Source organism: Anticarsia gemmatalis, chromosome 28 (assembly GCF_050436995.1).
Source record: "Anticarsia gemmatalis isolate Benzon Research Colony breed Stoneville strain chromosome 28, ilAntGemm2 primary, whole genome shotgun sequence".
Lineage (NCBI taxonomy): Eukaryota > Metazoa > Arthropoda > Insecta > Lepidoptera > Erebidae > Anticarsia > Anticarsia gemmatalis.
This window is the reverse complement of record NC_134772.1, coordinates 1358735-1373486: the sequence shown is the minus strand read 5'-3', so window position 1 is coordinate 1373486 and position 14752 is coordinate 1358735. Positions and strand designations below refer to the sequence as shown.

The following is a 14752-nucleotide window of genomic DNA, read 5'->3' as shown; positions in this document are numbered from 1 at the left end:
AGTTTCATTGAAACTAGTGTCCAAGTGTGTGCACAATACACAGGTACACTCTCTATTCCTTCACTCTCATAACCCGGTGGGACGGATAACCGACACGACCAGTGAGAGGTCAGGTGCAGGACCGACGGCTTTACGTGCTCTCCGAGGCACGGAGGTCTTCGACCTCAACTTCCCAACTCCGGGCAATTTCTAAGAAATTCTTAACAGAAAATCTCAGAAAAGACTTTTTGGCCCGACCCAGGATTCGAACCCGAGACCTCTCGCTCGGCAGTCACATACACAACCGACCGCGCCACAGAGGCAGTTAAATTAATCCCATATTATATACTTAAAGAAGACCATATCATAGCTTAAATGGTCAAATCACGTTCACAATCGTTTGACCTCAGAAAATGCATTTCCTTTAAACTGAGTCATAGTTAATAATATATTTATATGTATGCACAACTCAGTCATTCCTAATATTATTTCCTAGGTCAGTTACAAACTCAGTAACTACTGATAATAATAGCTAATTACATTGTTTATTATAATTAATTTATTGTTAAACGCATTAAGTCAAATCAACTTCGCTTGCGTCACCGGTAGAATGGGTCACCAATTATCCCCGTTTTTTAACATTTTTTACTGGTACTCTGCTCTTATTGGTCGAAGCGTGATGATATATAGCCTATAGCCTTCCACGATAAATGCACTATCTAACACTGGAAGAATTTTTCAAATCGGTCCAGTAGTTCCTGAGATTAGCGCGTTCAAACAAACAAACAAACAAACAATCAAACAAACAAACTCTTCAGCTTTGTAATATTAGTATAGATTAGTATAGATACATCACCATTAAATCTTATGTCTTTGTATTGTTATAGATGAGCTCGTTGCTTAGTTAACAACGGCCGTGCGGATCGATCTCTGAGGTTAAGCTACGCTTGCCGAGGTTGTTCTATTGATGGGTGACCATCTTATACATACCGAGTTCCTCCGTGTTTCGGAAAGCACGTTAAATTGTGGGCCCCGCTATCATTTTCGAAGATCTTTGACAGTCGTTAACAGTAGTCAGAAGCTTGAAAGTCTGACAACCAGTCTTACCGAGGGGTACCTAGGCTGATTTAATTTGTGTAAGTCTTTCTAAATTTTACAAATCATCGATGTAATAATATTCAGTTACACATCCTGTCACATTAAAAAAAATACTCTTGCATCACTATTAGTAATCCAGTAATAATTGTAAAAGAAGTGCTACGAACAAGATTTCGAGGCGAACTAGTATTTAAGTTAAATTGTAACTTTAAGAAAGGCAATGACCTTACTATTGAATTTTAAAAGACGGATAAATTGCTATCTTAGTTTCTATAATCCTCCATAGCGCAGTGGTTAAGGTCACCACACCGCTACCATTGCGTCGGGAGGTCGTAGGTTCGATTCCCTCACGGAACAATTATTTGTGCGATCAACAAATAATTGTTTCGGGTCCGGTTGTGCTTTGTGTCCGTTGTTTGTATGTTTGTTAAAGTCTCCGTAACACAAGAGTAATTCTTAGTGCGGGAGTTGTTTTTTAAAAGAAAAAACTTTCTACATTATGTCCCTTTACGACGGCCGTATTTTTTTAAACCGGCAGACAGTGCAAGACTCTGTTTATAGTGTCCAAGGGTGTGCACAATTCACAGGTACACTCTCTATTCCTTCACTCTCATAGTTCGGTGGGACGAATATCAGACATGACCAGTGAGAGGTCAGGTGCAGTACCGACGGCTTACCAGCCTAGCCTTTCTTCCAACTATGTTGGAGTCGGCTACTAGTCTCACCGGATGCAGCTAAATACCAGTATTTTACATGTAGTGACTGTCTATCGGACCTACACAACACAGTTACCTGGGTTATAACACAATACCCTTCGGTAAGACTGGATTAGACTTTCAAGCTTCTGACTACTGTTTAAGACTGTCGAAAATCTTTGAAAATTATCCACAATTTAACGTGTCTTCCAAAACACGGGGAAGCTGGAAAAGTATAAGATGGTAACCCATCCATAGAACAACCTCGGCAAGCGTAGCTTAACCTCAAAGATCGATCCGTGCGGCTGTTGTCAACTAAGCCACGAGCTCCTCATTAATGTTACGGTAATTATACAGCCACATGACTTACAACCTTGATATACAAACATACTAATATATTTGTATAATTTTGCTAACTGGTATCTCCTAATATATGTAGTTACTTCCTGCGTCATAAATACTATTATTTGGCCTAGGTCAAGCAACTAGATGTATAATTAGTTGTACATATAAAATAAATACATTTTCAGAACTTATACACACACACATATGTAGATACATACATATTAGGTCGGGGAAAAAGTCTTTTCGCATTACAGTATGTATGAACTTGTAATAAAATCCCTTTGGCTTCAAGAATCACAAATGAGTACACGGTTCATTAGGTCTCTTTCAGTGAGCTCGTGAGGTACCCAAATATCGAGCTTTTTTTGTGTAGAGAAAAGATTTTATTACAAGTTCATACATACTATAATGCGAAAAGACTTTTTTCCCGACCTAATACATACATACATCCAAACATTCATACATACATACATATCTACGTACATAACATCACGCCTGTTGTACCTGAAATCGTATGCGGCGCATATGAAAAAGCCATAAGCAGGAACATGTCTCGGGTTCGTTTCCCAGGTCTGGAAAGAAAGAGAGTCTTAAATGACATCACGCTTTTATACCCGAGGGTGTAGCCAGAGATGCATAAAATACACCAATGTTTTCGCCCGCAGTTTAGCCTAACAGTAGTCCGGAGTTTAGTAACGTGCCCGGTATATGGCAATTAGCTCGCCCCTTATTACATGAGACTAACATTGTTAATGACGAAACATGGGTTTATTACATCTTTTCTACACCTTCGGTTATAACAGGCGTGATAGGTAGGTAACTACAGATATAAGACTCAAAGGTGACTGACTGACATAGTGATCTATCAACGTACAGCCCAAACCACTGGACGGTTCGGGCTGAAATTTAACATGCAGGTAGATGTTATGACGTACGCATCCGCTTAGAAAGGATTTTGTTCAATTCTGTTTCCAAGGGGATAAAATAGGGGATGAAAGTTTGTATGAAAAATCTGTCCTAAGTCACAAACCACTCGGACGAAGTCACGAGCAAAAGTTAGTTTATATTAAAATCCTTGCAAATTCTTTAACCGGAACTAAGTAGTGCCTACAAGAGATACAATATAAAAAATATACCTGTCAGATTTTGACGTTACTAATAAGATGAATGGATGACTAAATTAATGTAATTTGACATTTGATTGATATTATTCTAATTAAGTTATTATTTGTTTATTATAATTGAGTTTAAACATCAAGCTTAATCTATCTATCCATACTAATATTATAAATGCAACAACTCTGTCTGTCTGTCTGTCTGTTACTCAATCACGCCTAAACTGCCGAACCAATTTGCATGAAATTTGGTATGCAGATATTTTGATAACCGAGAAAGGACATAGGCTACTTTTTACCTCGGGAAAATAACGCATTCCCATGGGAAAATTCAATTGGCGGACGAAGTTGTGGGTAAAAGCTAGTTTAAATATATTTAACTGAAAGATCTGTCTGACGTAGTGATCTATCAACGCACAGCCCAAACCACTGAACAGATCGGGCTGAAATTTGTCATGCAGGTAGATGTTATGACGTAGGCAGGCTAAGAAAGGATTTTGATCAATTCTAACTCCAATTATATATTGGAATAATCCTTAATAGCCCGTCGTCTATACGCCTGTTCTGTTTTTTATAGATATATTCATTATCCAAGCTTGGTTTTTTATCAATAACAAGAGTCGTTAACCCATCAAATGCTTTCAAGCGGCTTGAACAACTTTGACACTAGGTTGACCACTAACCACAAAAGAAAAAAAGTCCTCATATTAACTTCAGTGATAGCCGAGTGGTATAAGTTGGCACCTCCCACGCAAGTGGTCGCCGGCAACACACCAATGACTTTTCGAAGTTATAAGTGTATTAGAAATAATTATCACTTGCTCTAACAGTGAACGAAAACATCGTGAGGAAACCTTGCATGCCTAAAATTTGTTTAATACATTTGTTGACGGCATGCAAAGTCCCCAACGCGCACTTGGCCAGCGTGGTGGACTCAAGGCCTAACCCCTCCTCCTCGTTTGGGAGGAGACCCTTGCCCTGCAATGGGACAGTAAAGGGTTAAAAAAAACATTGCTCTGTATTTTTTTACATCCTGGGTTCCTAATTACCACCGGAAGTGCTGAGTTTAATCAACTGAATGTCTTTTAAACCTTTTCTGTGTGTTTAATAGCCCTATCTTAAAAACTTAATGTTTGAGCTATAAAACTGTTTCCGTGACCGGTTGTAGTACGATTATGACCTGAGTTTGTATGTTTGTAAAGTAATTACTAATTAACGAACTCATAGCCAGTTGTGCTCACCGGTCAATAAACGATCTGTGGGTAAAGCAACCGTTAGCGCGATCATTCTATAGATGGGTGACCGCATAGTAGTATTATAACTGAGCGTCTCCGTGCTTCGGAAGACACGTAAAAAGTCGGACCCGGTTGTTGTCAATTAAACAGTCGTTAAGCCATGTCAAAGGCCTTTCGGGCGGCTTAAACAACTTTGACACTAGGTTGACCACTAACCATACGATAGATAGATAGTATGATACTCAGTACACTGGTAACCAAACTCCGGGCAACTATTGTAAACATTGTCCACAAACATATCAGTTATTGGAATATTGGACATTGTTATGTTACGCAGAACACCTTTGTTTTATGCATATGACACTGCTTGTGAGTATATAAGGAGACGTTCATAAAGACTATGGAAATATAAATTGACAAACTTTCCTCATCTTTTTCAGGCTCTTAAGGGTTTAACTGCACGTTTGGCGCAGCGGTTTAAGCGGTCACCTCGCCGCAACAACCGTAGCGCCGCGTGTGGTGGGTTCGAATCCCACCCGGGACAAATCTTTGTGTGATGAGCACGAGTATTTGTTCTGAGCCTGGATGTTAATTTATCTATATAAGTATGTATTTAGAAGTATATAAGTATGTTTATCAATTATTTGGTTACCATAGTACAAGCTCTGCTTAGTTTGGAATCAAATGACCGTGTGTGAGTTGTCCAATAATATTTATTTATTAATTTATTATACCCAAGGAGGTTTGACCGCTTGTGAAAACATCAGCTAATTCCCTTTACGGCATTTTTTTGAGATAGAAAACATATTGTGCCACTACTTAACGGGGGATAAGGACAAGACAAAGAAGAAAACGATTGATATTTAATGAAAATAGTATGTTTGGTCCTTGGGTTGTAAGTATCTCCGCGCTAAATTTTACCAAAGTGGGTTAATGGTTCAAAAAGTAACATTAGTCAGAAGCTTGAAAGTCTGACAATCAATCTTACCGAGGGGTATCATGTTATAACAAAGATAGCTGACCCGCGCAACTTCGCTTGCGTCACATAAGAGAGAATGGGTCAAATTGTTCCCCGTTTTTGTAACATTTTTTATTGGTACTCTGCTCCTACTGGTCGTAGCGTGATGATATATAGCCTATAATAACTATCCTCCATAAATGGGCTATCTAACACTGAAAGAATTTTTCAAATCGGACCAGTAGTTTCTGAGATTAGCGCGTTTAAACAAACAAACAAACTCTTCAGCTTTATAATATTAGTATAGATAGTATAGATAACTAAGTTGGAGGTCTGATAGGCAGTCGCTCCATGTAAAATACTGGTATTCAGCTGCATTCGGTGTGGCTCTCTAACATAGAAGGAAGAAAGGCTAGGCTGATACAAATACTTTTGCGTGTAAATCATCATAATCAAATCTGTAGTTATTATAACAGGATAGTTGTCAAAAGAACATATTTCCACAACTGAACGATAGTTTTCAAAAACTCCATTATATAATGGATGTTTATCGCAATAAAAAAGAATTGATTCCGGCCTATTGTGAATGTTGGTTAACTGTAAACAAAGCTCTGATTTCAGCGCTAGTAGTAGCATTACCTCATATTGCAGTCTTATTGCCACGACTGTTAGGGCAACACGAATCAATCATGAAAATTTATTAAAATACGCAATTTTAACTCTTTAAGACATATTTAAAGTCTTTTATTACTTTCTAAAATAAAAATAACACATAAAAAATAAATTATAAACTTATAAAATAAATTTTTAAATCAATAATTTTAGTTTTGAAATAAAAATGAAAGGATTTTGTTATAAAATGTTGTTTGTCGTGTTATTTAGATTATAAAGTGTTGATAAATTAGTTATTTATTTTATTTTATTAATGTTATAATGAGGAATTTGTTTATGTTAGTTGTTTTGTTAGACACGAAATGTATTTTAACTGTGAAACATAAAATTGAATGTGGATATAAGGTGAGATTTTTTATTTATCTTTTACTTACGCAGGTTCGAACCCGAGGCAACACACCAATGAATTTTCGAAGTTATGTGTGTATTAGAAATAATTATCACATGCTCCAACGGTGAAGGAAAACATCGTGAGGAAACCTTGCATGCCTAAATATTTGTTTAATACATTTATTGAGGGCATGCAAAGTCCCCAAACCGCACTTGGCCAGCGTGGTGGACTCAAGGCCTAACCCCTCCTTCATTACGGGAGGAGATCCTTGCCCAGCAGTGGGACATTAATGGACTTATTTATTTATAATTTTTTCCTTTTTTTACATCTTTGATTACTAGGAATAAGTTTTTCCCTGCTGCGTTATTTCATCATAAGTTACGTACCTAAGAAGACAAAAATTTACCCCGACCTACGCAAAAAGGCTATAAGTTGCGCTAACAGTTGATTTTACTATAATAGATTGACCTTTTGAAGATGAAGAATAGTTTTGTGATTTTTAACTGGAATAGTTAAAAGAATTTGCCAAAACGGTGTTTTCTTTCTGTCGTTATTAAAATTGTGGAAAGTATACAGAATTATTGCCATTACCCATTTGACAACTTAAAAATATCAAGGTTTATCATATTTTTAAGTAACTTAAAGCCAGAAAATTCTACGGGCAGTATATACGCTAATCGTAAAACTCTCTTTGTGTACGAAGGTCTATGGGGTAGGGTCCAGCTCAACGTCCCGCGGACCCTGAACAACAAACCATTTTTTATTGTGTCCTGTACAGCTATAGGTGTAGAAGTCGCAAATCTTTTAGTTCGATGGCCTCAGACTACCTAGCTATGCTACTGGACCTAATAGATATGTTACTGTAAAAGCCCGAACTGTGGTAAATCCTAAGATTTTCCGGTAAAACTTAAGATTTACCAACTCTCAATGGTAAAAGTCCGAACAATTCTTTTATTTCGAACTTTTACCTCTATTCACTTGATGATGTCGAGATGTCGCCGGAGCCCCGCTTCGCGGGGCTCCTCCTTCTAACCTAACCTAACCTACCCATGTCGTTTTGCCCAAAACTCCTTCTTTATAACTATGTTACGGTATAATTATATACCGTAACATAGTTACGTAGAATAAGAAGTTTTATATACCGTAACATAGTTTTTAAACTCCGGCTTGTTCGGACTATTACCATTGAGAGTTGGTAAATCTTAGGTTTTACCGGAAAATCTTAGGATTTAACACAGTTCGGGCTTTTACAGTAACAGATACATATATCAATGTGGATAATGCAGGAGTTTACTGTAGCAACATTCTTTACCCTGTCTCCTACACGATATTGTCGGTATTTTACAAGTATGTTTACTAACATGTGGCAGCAATGTCCTCAAACAAGGGATGGAGCTCTCAACGTACATCTAATACCACACTCACACATGGACGCCGGATGGGTCAAGACTTTTGACGAATATTATTATGGCAGTAAGTACCTTATTCTTTTTTTATTTCTTACACCAGTTGCCTTAAGAAGATCTTTGTGTTGTTTTCTTTTTTGTCACGTGCAATATTAAAGGTTTTGTTAGGGGCAGCTGAAAATCAGTGGTGTGCCTAGCACAGCGTATACTGAGCTGTAGCCCTTTGTTGCACATAAATGTACTGAATAGTTATTAAGTTATGTATTTGTGATGTTTCTTCAAGTGTAACAAAAATAAACGGTTTTAACATATCAGGTCGGGGAAAAAGTCTTTTCGGATTATAGTATGTAGGTATGAACTTGTAATAAAATCTATTTGGCTTCCAGAATCACAAATAAGTACACGGTTCATTAGGTTTCTTTCAGTGAGCTCGTGAGGTACCCAAATACTGCTTTTTTGTGTAAAGAAAAGATTTTATTACAAGTTCATACAAATTTTAATGCGAAAAGACTTTTTCCCCGACCTGATTTATTATATTAGTCTAGCCTCTATTCCAACTATGTTGGAGTCGGCTTCCAGTCCCACCGGATGCAGCTGAATACCAGTATTTTACTTAGAGCGACTGTCTATCTGACCTCCACAACACAGTTACCTGAGTTACAACACGATTCTCTTCAGTAAGACTGGTTGTCAGACTTTCAAGCTTCTGACTACTGCTAACGACTGTCAAAGATATTTGATAATGACAGCCGGGACCCACAACTTAACGTGCCTTCCGAAACAGGATCGAACTCTGTCATATAATACATTATTTTATGATTTTTTTGTTCACAGCTAAAACTAGTATAAGCACAGCAAATGTACAGCTCATATATCACTCTGTACTCTCCGAGCTACTACACGACAAAAGAAGAAAGTAAGTTATGTTCTTAAAATTATTCTTTATTTTCCACTAAAGGCCGCCCGCGACTCAGTCCGCGTGAAAACCCTTCCCGTGTAAACCCCGATCCCTCGGGAACTCCGGGATAAAAAGGCCTATGTGTTATTCTGGGTCTTCAGCTACCTATATACCAAGTTTCATCGTAATCGGTTGAGAAGTATTTGCGTGGAAGAGTAACAAACATCCATACATTCTCACAAACTTGCGCATTTATAATATTAGTAGAATTTATGCTATAGGCCTGGTCTGACTTCGTCCGGGTATAGTAAACTATCCTGTTGATTCCATTTCCCTGGGAATTTTGATCCTATCGATCCCATACAAGCCTTGTCTTCAACAGCTAAAACACATTAAAAAAATAATTATCCAATTCAGTTTGGTTGTTCTAAAGGTATGTGCATACACATCCTTTTTGGTGATTAATTTATATTAACATAGATTTCTCTATAGTAACCCGGAGTTTGGTAACGCGCCCGGTATATAGCAATAGGCTCGCCCCCTATTACATGGGACTAACATTATTAATAGCGAAACACGGGTGTATTTCATTTATACCTAGCAATAATTGTTTTACATAAACTCCATTTTATTTTAACTATCCTATTATTGTTATTGTCTAAGTTTTTCAACAAATCAACTCATATAAATATCCTTATGTATATTAAATACTAGTATTATAAATGTGTGTGTTTGTTTGTCTTTCGTTACAGTCAAAACAGACAGATTGACGTAATGTTTACAACTTTTGTATAATTTTACCTAGTTTCTGAAGTCATCTTAAAATATAAATGTTTAGATATGGCGTAGTTAATTACCTAATGGCAATATAGTTTTCATCGTAAGAAAATTGTTCTAACTGTAAAAGATGGTACGGCCGTGCCGCTTTTTTTTGCTCGACTTGCGGGGGCACTGCCGTTCCCCCAGATACGTTGTGACAAAACATTTTATGCCTGAGAATTCTTTACAACAGTTCTTGAAGGGATGCAAAGTCCACAACCCGTTCTTGACCAGCGTGATAGACTAAACACATGATCTTCTTGATTCCAGGAGAAGATTTTTATCAGTCCAAACTTTTTAGATGTTGATGTAGATATTTGTTACCCAATTGCGCCAAAACTACTGATACTACTACTGGACTACTGGATTTTGATTAAATTTGGTACACAGATAGTTTTTAACCGGGATTAGAACACAATACTATTTTTCATCCCTTCTTCATATTAACATTTTTCCTTTTTGATGATTTTTAATTCACGGACGAAATCGCAACCAAAAGATTCTCATGGGTCACATGACTCTTCTTCCGAAAGGTTCACCTTCTCGGAGACCGCGTACTTCTGGCGCTGGTGGAAGGAACAGCGTCCGACGACGAGGGCTACCTTCAGAACCCTGGTGCAGGAAGGCAGGGTGGAGTTTGCTGGTGGTGGCTGGGTGCATAACGATGAGGCCACTCCTGATTATTTGCATATTATTGATCAGTTCACTTGGGGACTGAGGTAAGAATGAGTGATTTTTTTCAAGATATTTAATAGGAGTTCTGCCTTTGTGATATAAGTAGTTTTACGAGGTATTTAATGGAAAATTTACTTTTGAAATCGAATTAGAAATATGACTGCTAAATATGAAGTTTCGGGTTTGATTCCCGGGTCGAGTAAAGTGCGATAGTTTATCAATGTGTGTTGGAGTATTTAAGTAAGCTTCTTTCTTCTGCAAAAAATTGACATTATAAAAAGTGACAATTGAATAAATTTTATGGTCTTGAAACTGTAAGGACTATTTCAAAAAAGCAGTCTATCTTTTCTTACGTAATATAAGTAGAGTAGGTTTAAATCTGTATACACAAAGAATCATCATACTTTTTACACAATTCTACCTTTTCAGAACTGAAGTTTTAATATACGAATCATTGACTGCCTCCGTGGTGCAGTGGTTAAGGTCGCCACTCCGCTACCATTGTGTCGGGAGGTCGTGGGTTTGATTCCCACCCGGGACAATTATTTGTGCGATCCACAAATAATTGTTTCGGGTTTGGTTGTACTTTGTGTCCGTTGTTTGTATGTTTGTAAAGTCCCCGCGACACAAAAGCAATTATTAATGCAGAATTGGAATTATTTTTACTTTATTGCGACATATGTCGTAAATGGCATTTTTTATTAAGCTAAATACTGGATATGTTTTAAAATATTCTTCTATTAACCATATCGTATTATTGTAGGAAACTAAACGACACACTAGGCCCCTGTGGCAAGCCGAAGGCAGCGTGGCAGATCGACACATACGGACATACGAGAGAACAAGTATCGCTGCTCGCACAGATGGGGTACGATGGACTCTTTATAGGTAAGACATGTTAAAATAACTAGCTTACACCCTAAAAATAGAGCCCCGTCTTTTTCCGGGAGATGATCCTATCACCATCCTCATCATCAAAATAGCGTAACTGTTAAAAATATGCCTATGCGATTTCCTAGATATTGATTTATCACCTGGCAAATTTTGTCGAATTCGGTTCGTGCCTTTAGATGTGAAATTAAGACAAATAACCTATTTAACAATGCGTAATTCTAGTATGGATATTTAACCTATTGCTATGGAAGTTTTAAAAATATATCTGCGTTGATTTTATGGGTATCATAATAGTAATGTCCTCCTAGCCGATATTGCCGTGCGGTAATTTTCATTGAGACCGGCCTCCTGTGCGGGACTTTAATTGTATTGTCTGATATACGGAACCTATACGGAGATTAATTCCGCTCAATTCATGAGAAATTTTTGACAGAGAAACTCAGGTACCACTTTTTTGCCCGACCTTAAGACGCGTCAATCGCACACACTCTTAATTTATAGTTATCAAGATTATCCTGACATTAAAAATGGAATCTATTGCCATTTGACACATTTCCTACCTCCATATCACACTAACCGACACGGAAACCAAACCCAGGAACTTGTAATTTGGCAAACACTACCGACCAAACGACGCTATGACGTAAATATTCTAATTAAAATTGCAACATAAATGTCATTGAATTAACTAAACAAATAACTAATCAATTATACTCCGGAAGTAAGAAAAACATGTCTCCGATATTTGATCATGGCCAATTTTATTCAAACTGGCCAACTGTTCATCGTCTAATAGAGTCTAACAACTTAGAAGAGAGGACTGTTATTGCAATTGGGTAGTTGACTGGGTTAACAAAAAATTTTAAAAACTTGTTCTCATAAAAGGTTCGTCTAAAATGCTCAGGGCATGTTATTTTTTCGTAAATAATGTTGAAATTTTAATGATTGCAGACTGAAACATTTTATTAGACACTAGCTGACCCACGCAACTTCGCTTGCGTTACATAAGCGTTAGAAAAAATCCCCGTTTTTGTAACATTTTTCACTGGTACTCTGCTCCTATTGGTAGTAGCGTGATGATATTTCCTATAACCTTCCTTGATAAATGGACTATCTAACACTGAAAGAATTTTTCAAATCGGACCAGTAGTTCCTGAGATTAGCGCGTTGAAACAAACAAACAAACAAACAATCAAACAAACAAAAAAACTCTTCAGCTTTATAATATTAGTATAGATTCATTTGATTCGAACTAAAATACGGTATCGTGACGTCACTACACTATATTTTTATACTAAAATGTGATTATGACATTTCATAAAGAGTAGCTTTGAGTAGATTTGACTGCTGTCAAGTACCCAATTTGATCGAAACGTCGGGTAAACAAATAAGGTAACCTTTAATCTTCAATCGCGTTTAAGACCCGTTAGAAACCCTCCCCGTGTAAATCCCAATTCCTCGGGAACCCCGGTATAAAAAGCATATGTGTTATTCTGGGTCTTCAGCTACCTACATAACAAATTTCATTGAAATCGGTTCAGTAGTATTTGCGTGAATGAGAAACAAATATCTATTCGTACTCACAAACTTTCGCATTTATAATATTAGTAGGATTCAATATGTTTTGTTTAACAAACAGGTCGAGTGGATCACAAAGAAAGAGAATCCATGATCGAAGAAGACAGAATGGAGTTTATGTGGAGAGGGAGTGATGTTCTAGGTAAGTCAGTCAGCTACTTTGTTTTGCACTCACCGGTCGGTAAACGATCTGTGGGTTAAACAAACCTTAGCGCGGTCATGAGGCGCCCGTAGCCGGTTGCGCTCCCCAGTCGGTAAACTATCTGTGGGTTAAGCAAACCTTGGCGCGATCATTCTTTAGATGGATGTCAGCATTGTGGCATTTGAACTGGGCGTTTCCGTGATTCGGAGGGCACGTAAAAAGACAGTCCCGGTTGTTGTCAATTAAGACAACAGTCTTTAAGCCACGTCAAAGGCCTTCGGACGGCTTGAACAACTTTGATACTAGGTTGACCACTAACCATACGATAAGAAGAAAAATAGTTTTTGATCTGATTAGTAGCAAAATATTTTGTATCTATCTATCTATTGTATGGTTAGTGGTCAACCTAGTGTCAAAGTTGTTCAAGCCGCCCGAAGGCCTTTGACGTGGCTTAACGACTGTTATCTTATTTGCCGTTTACCGACCGGTGAGTGCAAAAGACGTGGCTTATAATATTTTGTAATTTCCAGGTAAAATGTCAGACATAATGACTCACACGTTGTTCAACTTGTACAACGCGCCCGATGGCTTCTGCTTCGACTTCCTTTGCAATGATGAACCTATTATTGATGACCCTGATAATAAAGTTTATAATGCTGATAAACGGGTAAGAAAACAAACATATTATTTGATACTTTATACTAGTAAGGATAGTCTTCTCCTAAAATAAAAAAATAATAAATGTAACCCATTAATGTCCCACTGCTGGGCAAGGGTCTCCTCCCGTAATGAGGGAAGGGTTAGGCCTTGAGTCCACCACGCTGGCCAAGTGCGGGTTGGGGACTTTGCATGCCCTCAATAAATGTTTTAAACAAATTTTTAGGCATGCAAGGTTTCCTCACGATGTTTTCCTTCACCGTTGGAGCATGTGATAATTATTTCTAATACACACATAACTTCGAAAAGACATTGGTGTGTTGCCTCGGGTTCGAACCTGCGACCACCGGCGTAGGAGGTGTCAACTTATACCACTCGGCTATCACTGCTCTTTTCTCCTAAAATATCTAATCAATTATGCATTTGTAAAGATCTTTAACTACACCTTTTCGTCAAATGTGAAAAAAATAAATGGTAAAAAAATATAGACAAATTTAGAACTTCTGACTGCCTCCGTGACGCAGTGGTTTAAGTCCCCACGCCGCTACCATTGTGTTGGGAGGTCGTGGGTTCGATTCCTATACGGATCAATTATTTGTACGACCAAAAAATAATTGTTTCGAGTCTGGTTGTACTTTGTATCCGTTGTTTATATATTTGTAAAAGTCCCCGAGACACAAGAGCAATTATAAGTACGGGAGTTGTCATAAAAAAGGATTTGTAATAGAGCCACATTTTGTCATAAACATTTTTGCTACCAGCAGCACTTTGCCTGACCAGGAAATCAAACTTAAATCGCGTGATTAGCAGTCACATTCTCTACAAACAGCGCTAGTAGCCGGTAATATATTTTCCTTTACTTTCAGGTGAATGACTTTATAACTCATATAGAAAGACAAGCGAAGTACTACGACCACGATAACATTATGGTGACCATGGGAGGAGACTTCACTTATCAGAGCGCTGCTAACTGGTTCATGAATATGGATAAACTTATCAAGTAAAGTTTAATTATGCTTTTAATAGAACGGGTAGGGAGATTAGGAAAGAGGGGAAGGTAAAACAAAGATAAATAATCACCCTAGCAAACTAGTAAACCTGCGTGCTAATATTTAGATGAAACTATCTATACAAAAGAATGCTATGAAACTAGATACCTAAATCATTTCATCAAGACCGTAGATGACTGCCTCTGTGCCGCGGTCGGTAATGTATGCGACTGCCGCGCGGTTGGGCCAATAATTTTTTTCTGGAG

General features: G+C 37.7%; 1 protein-coding gene across 1 annotated transcript in view; it reads left to right on the top strand.

The window, feature by feature from the left end:
* Positions 1–6358: 6358 nt before the first annotated feature.
* The window catches only part of LOC142984734 (lysosomal alpha-mannosidase-like), a 28724-nt gene continuing 20330 nt past the window's right edge, over positions 6359–14752 (top strand). Inside the window, exons 1-8 of the mRNA XM_076132491.1 lie at positions 6359–6442; positions 7799–7901; positions 8669–8750; positions 10085–10270; positions 10990–11114; positions 12760–12840; positions 13371–13507; positions 14364–14497. Of these exons, the coding sequence (XP_075988606.1) occupies positions 6359–6442; positions 7799–7901; positions 8669–8750; positions 10085–10270; positions 10990–11114; positions 12760–12840; positions 13371–13507; positions 14364–14497 (932 nt within the window). The remainder of the gene's footprint in view (positions 6443–7798; positions 7902–8668; positions 8751–10084; positions 10271–10989; positions 11115–12759; positions 12841–13370; positions 13508–14363; positions 14498–14752) is intronic.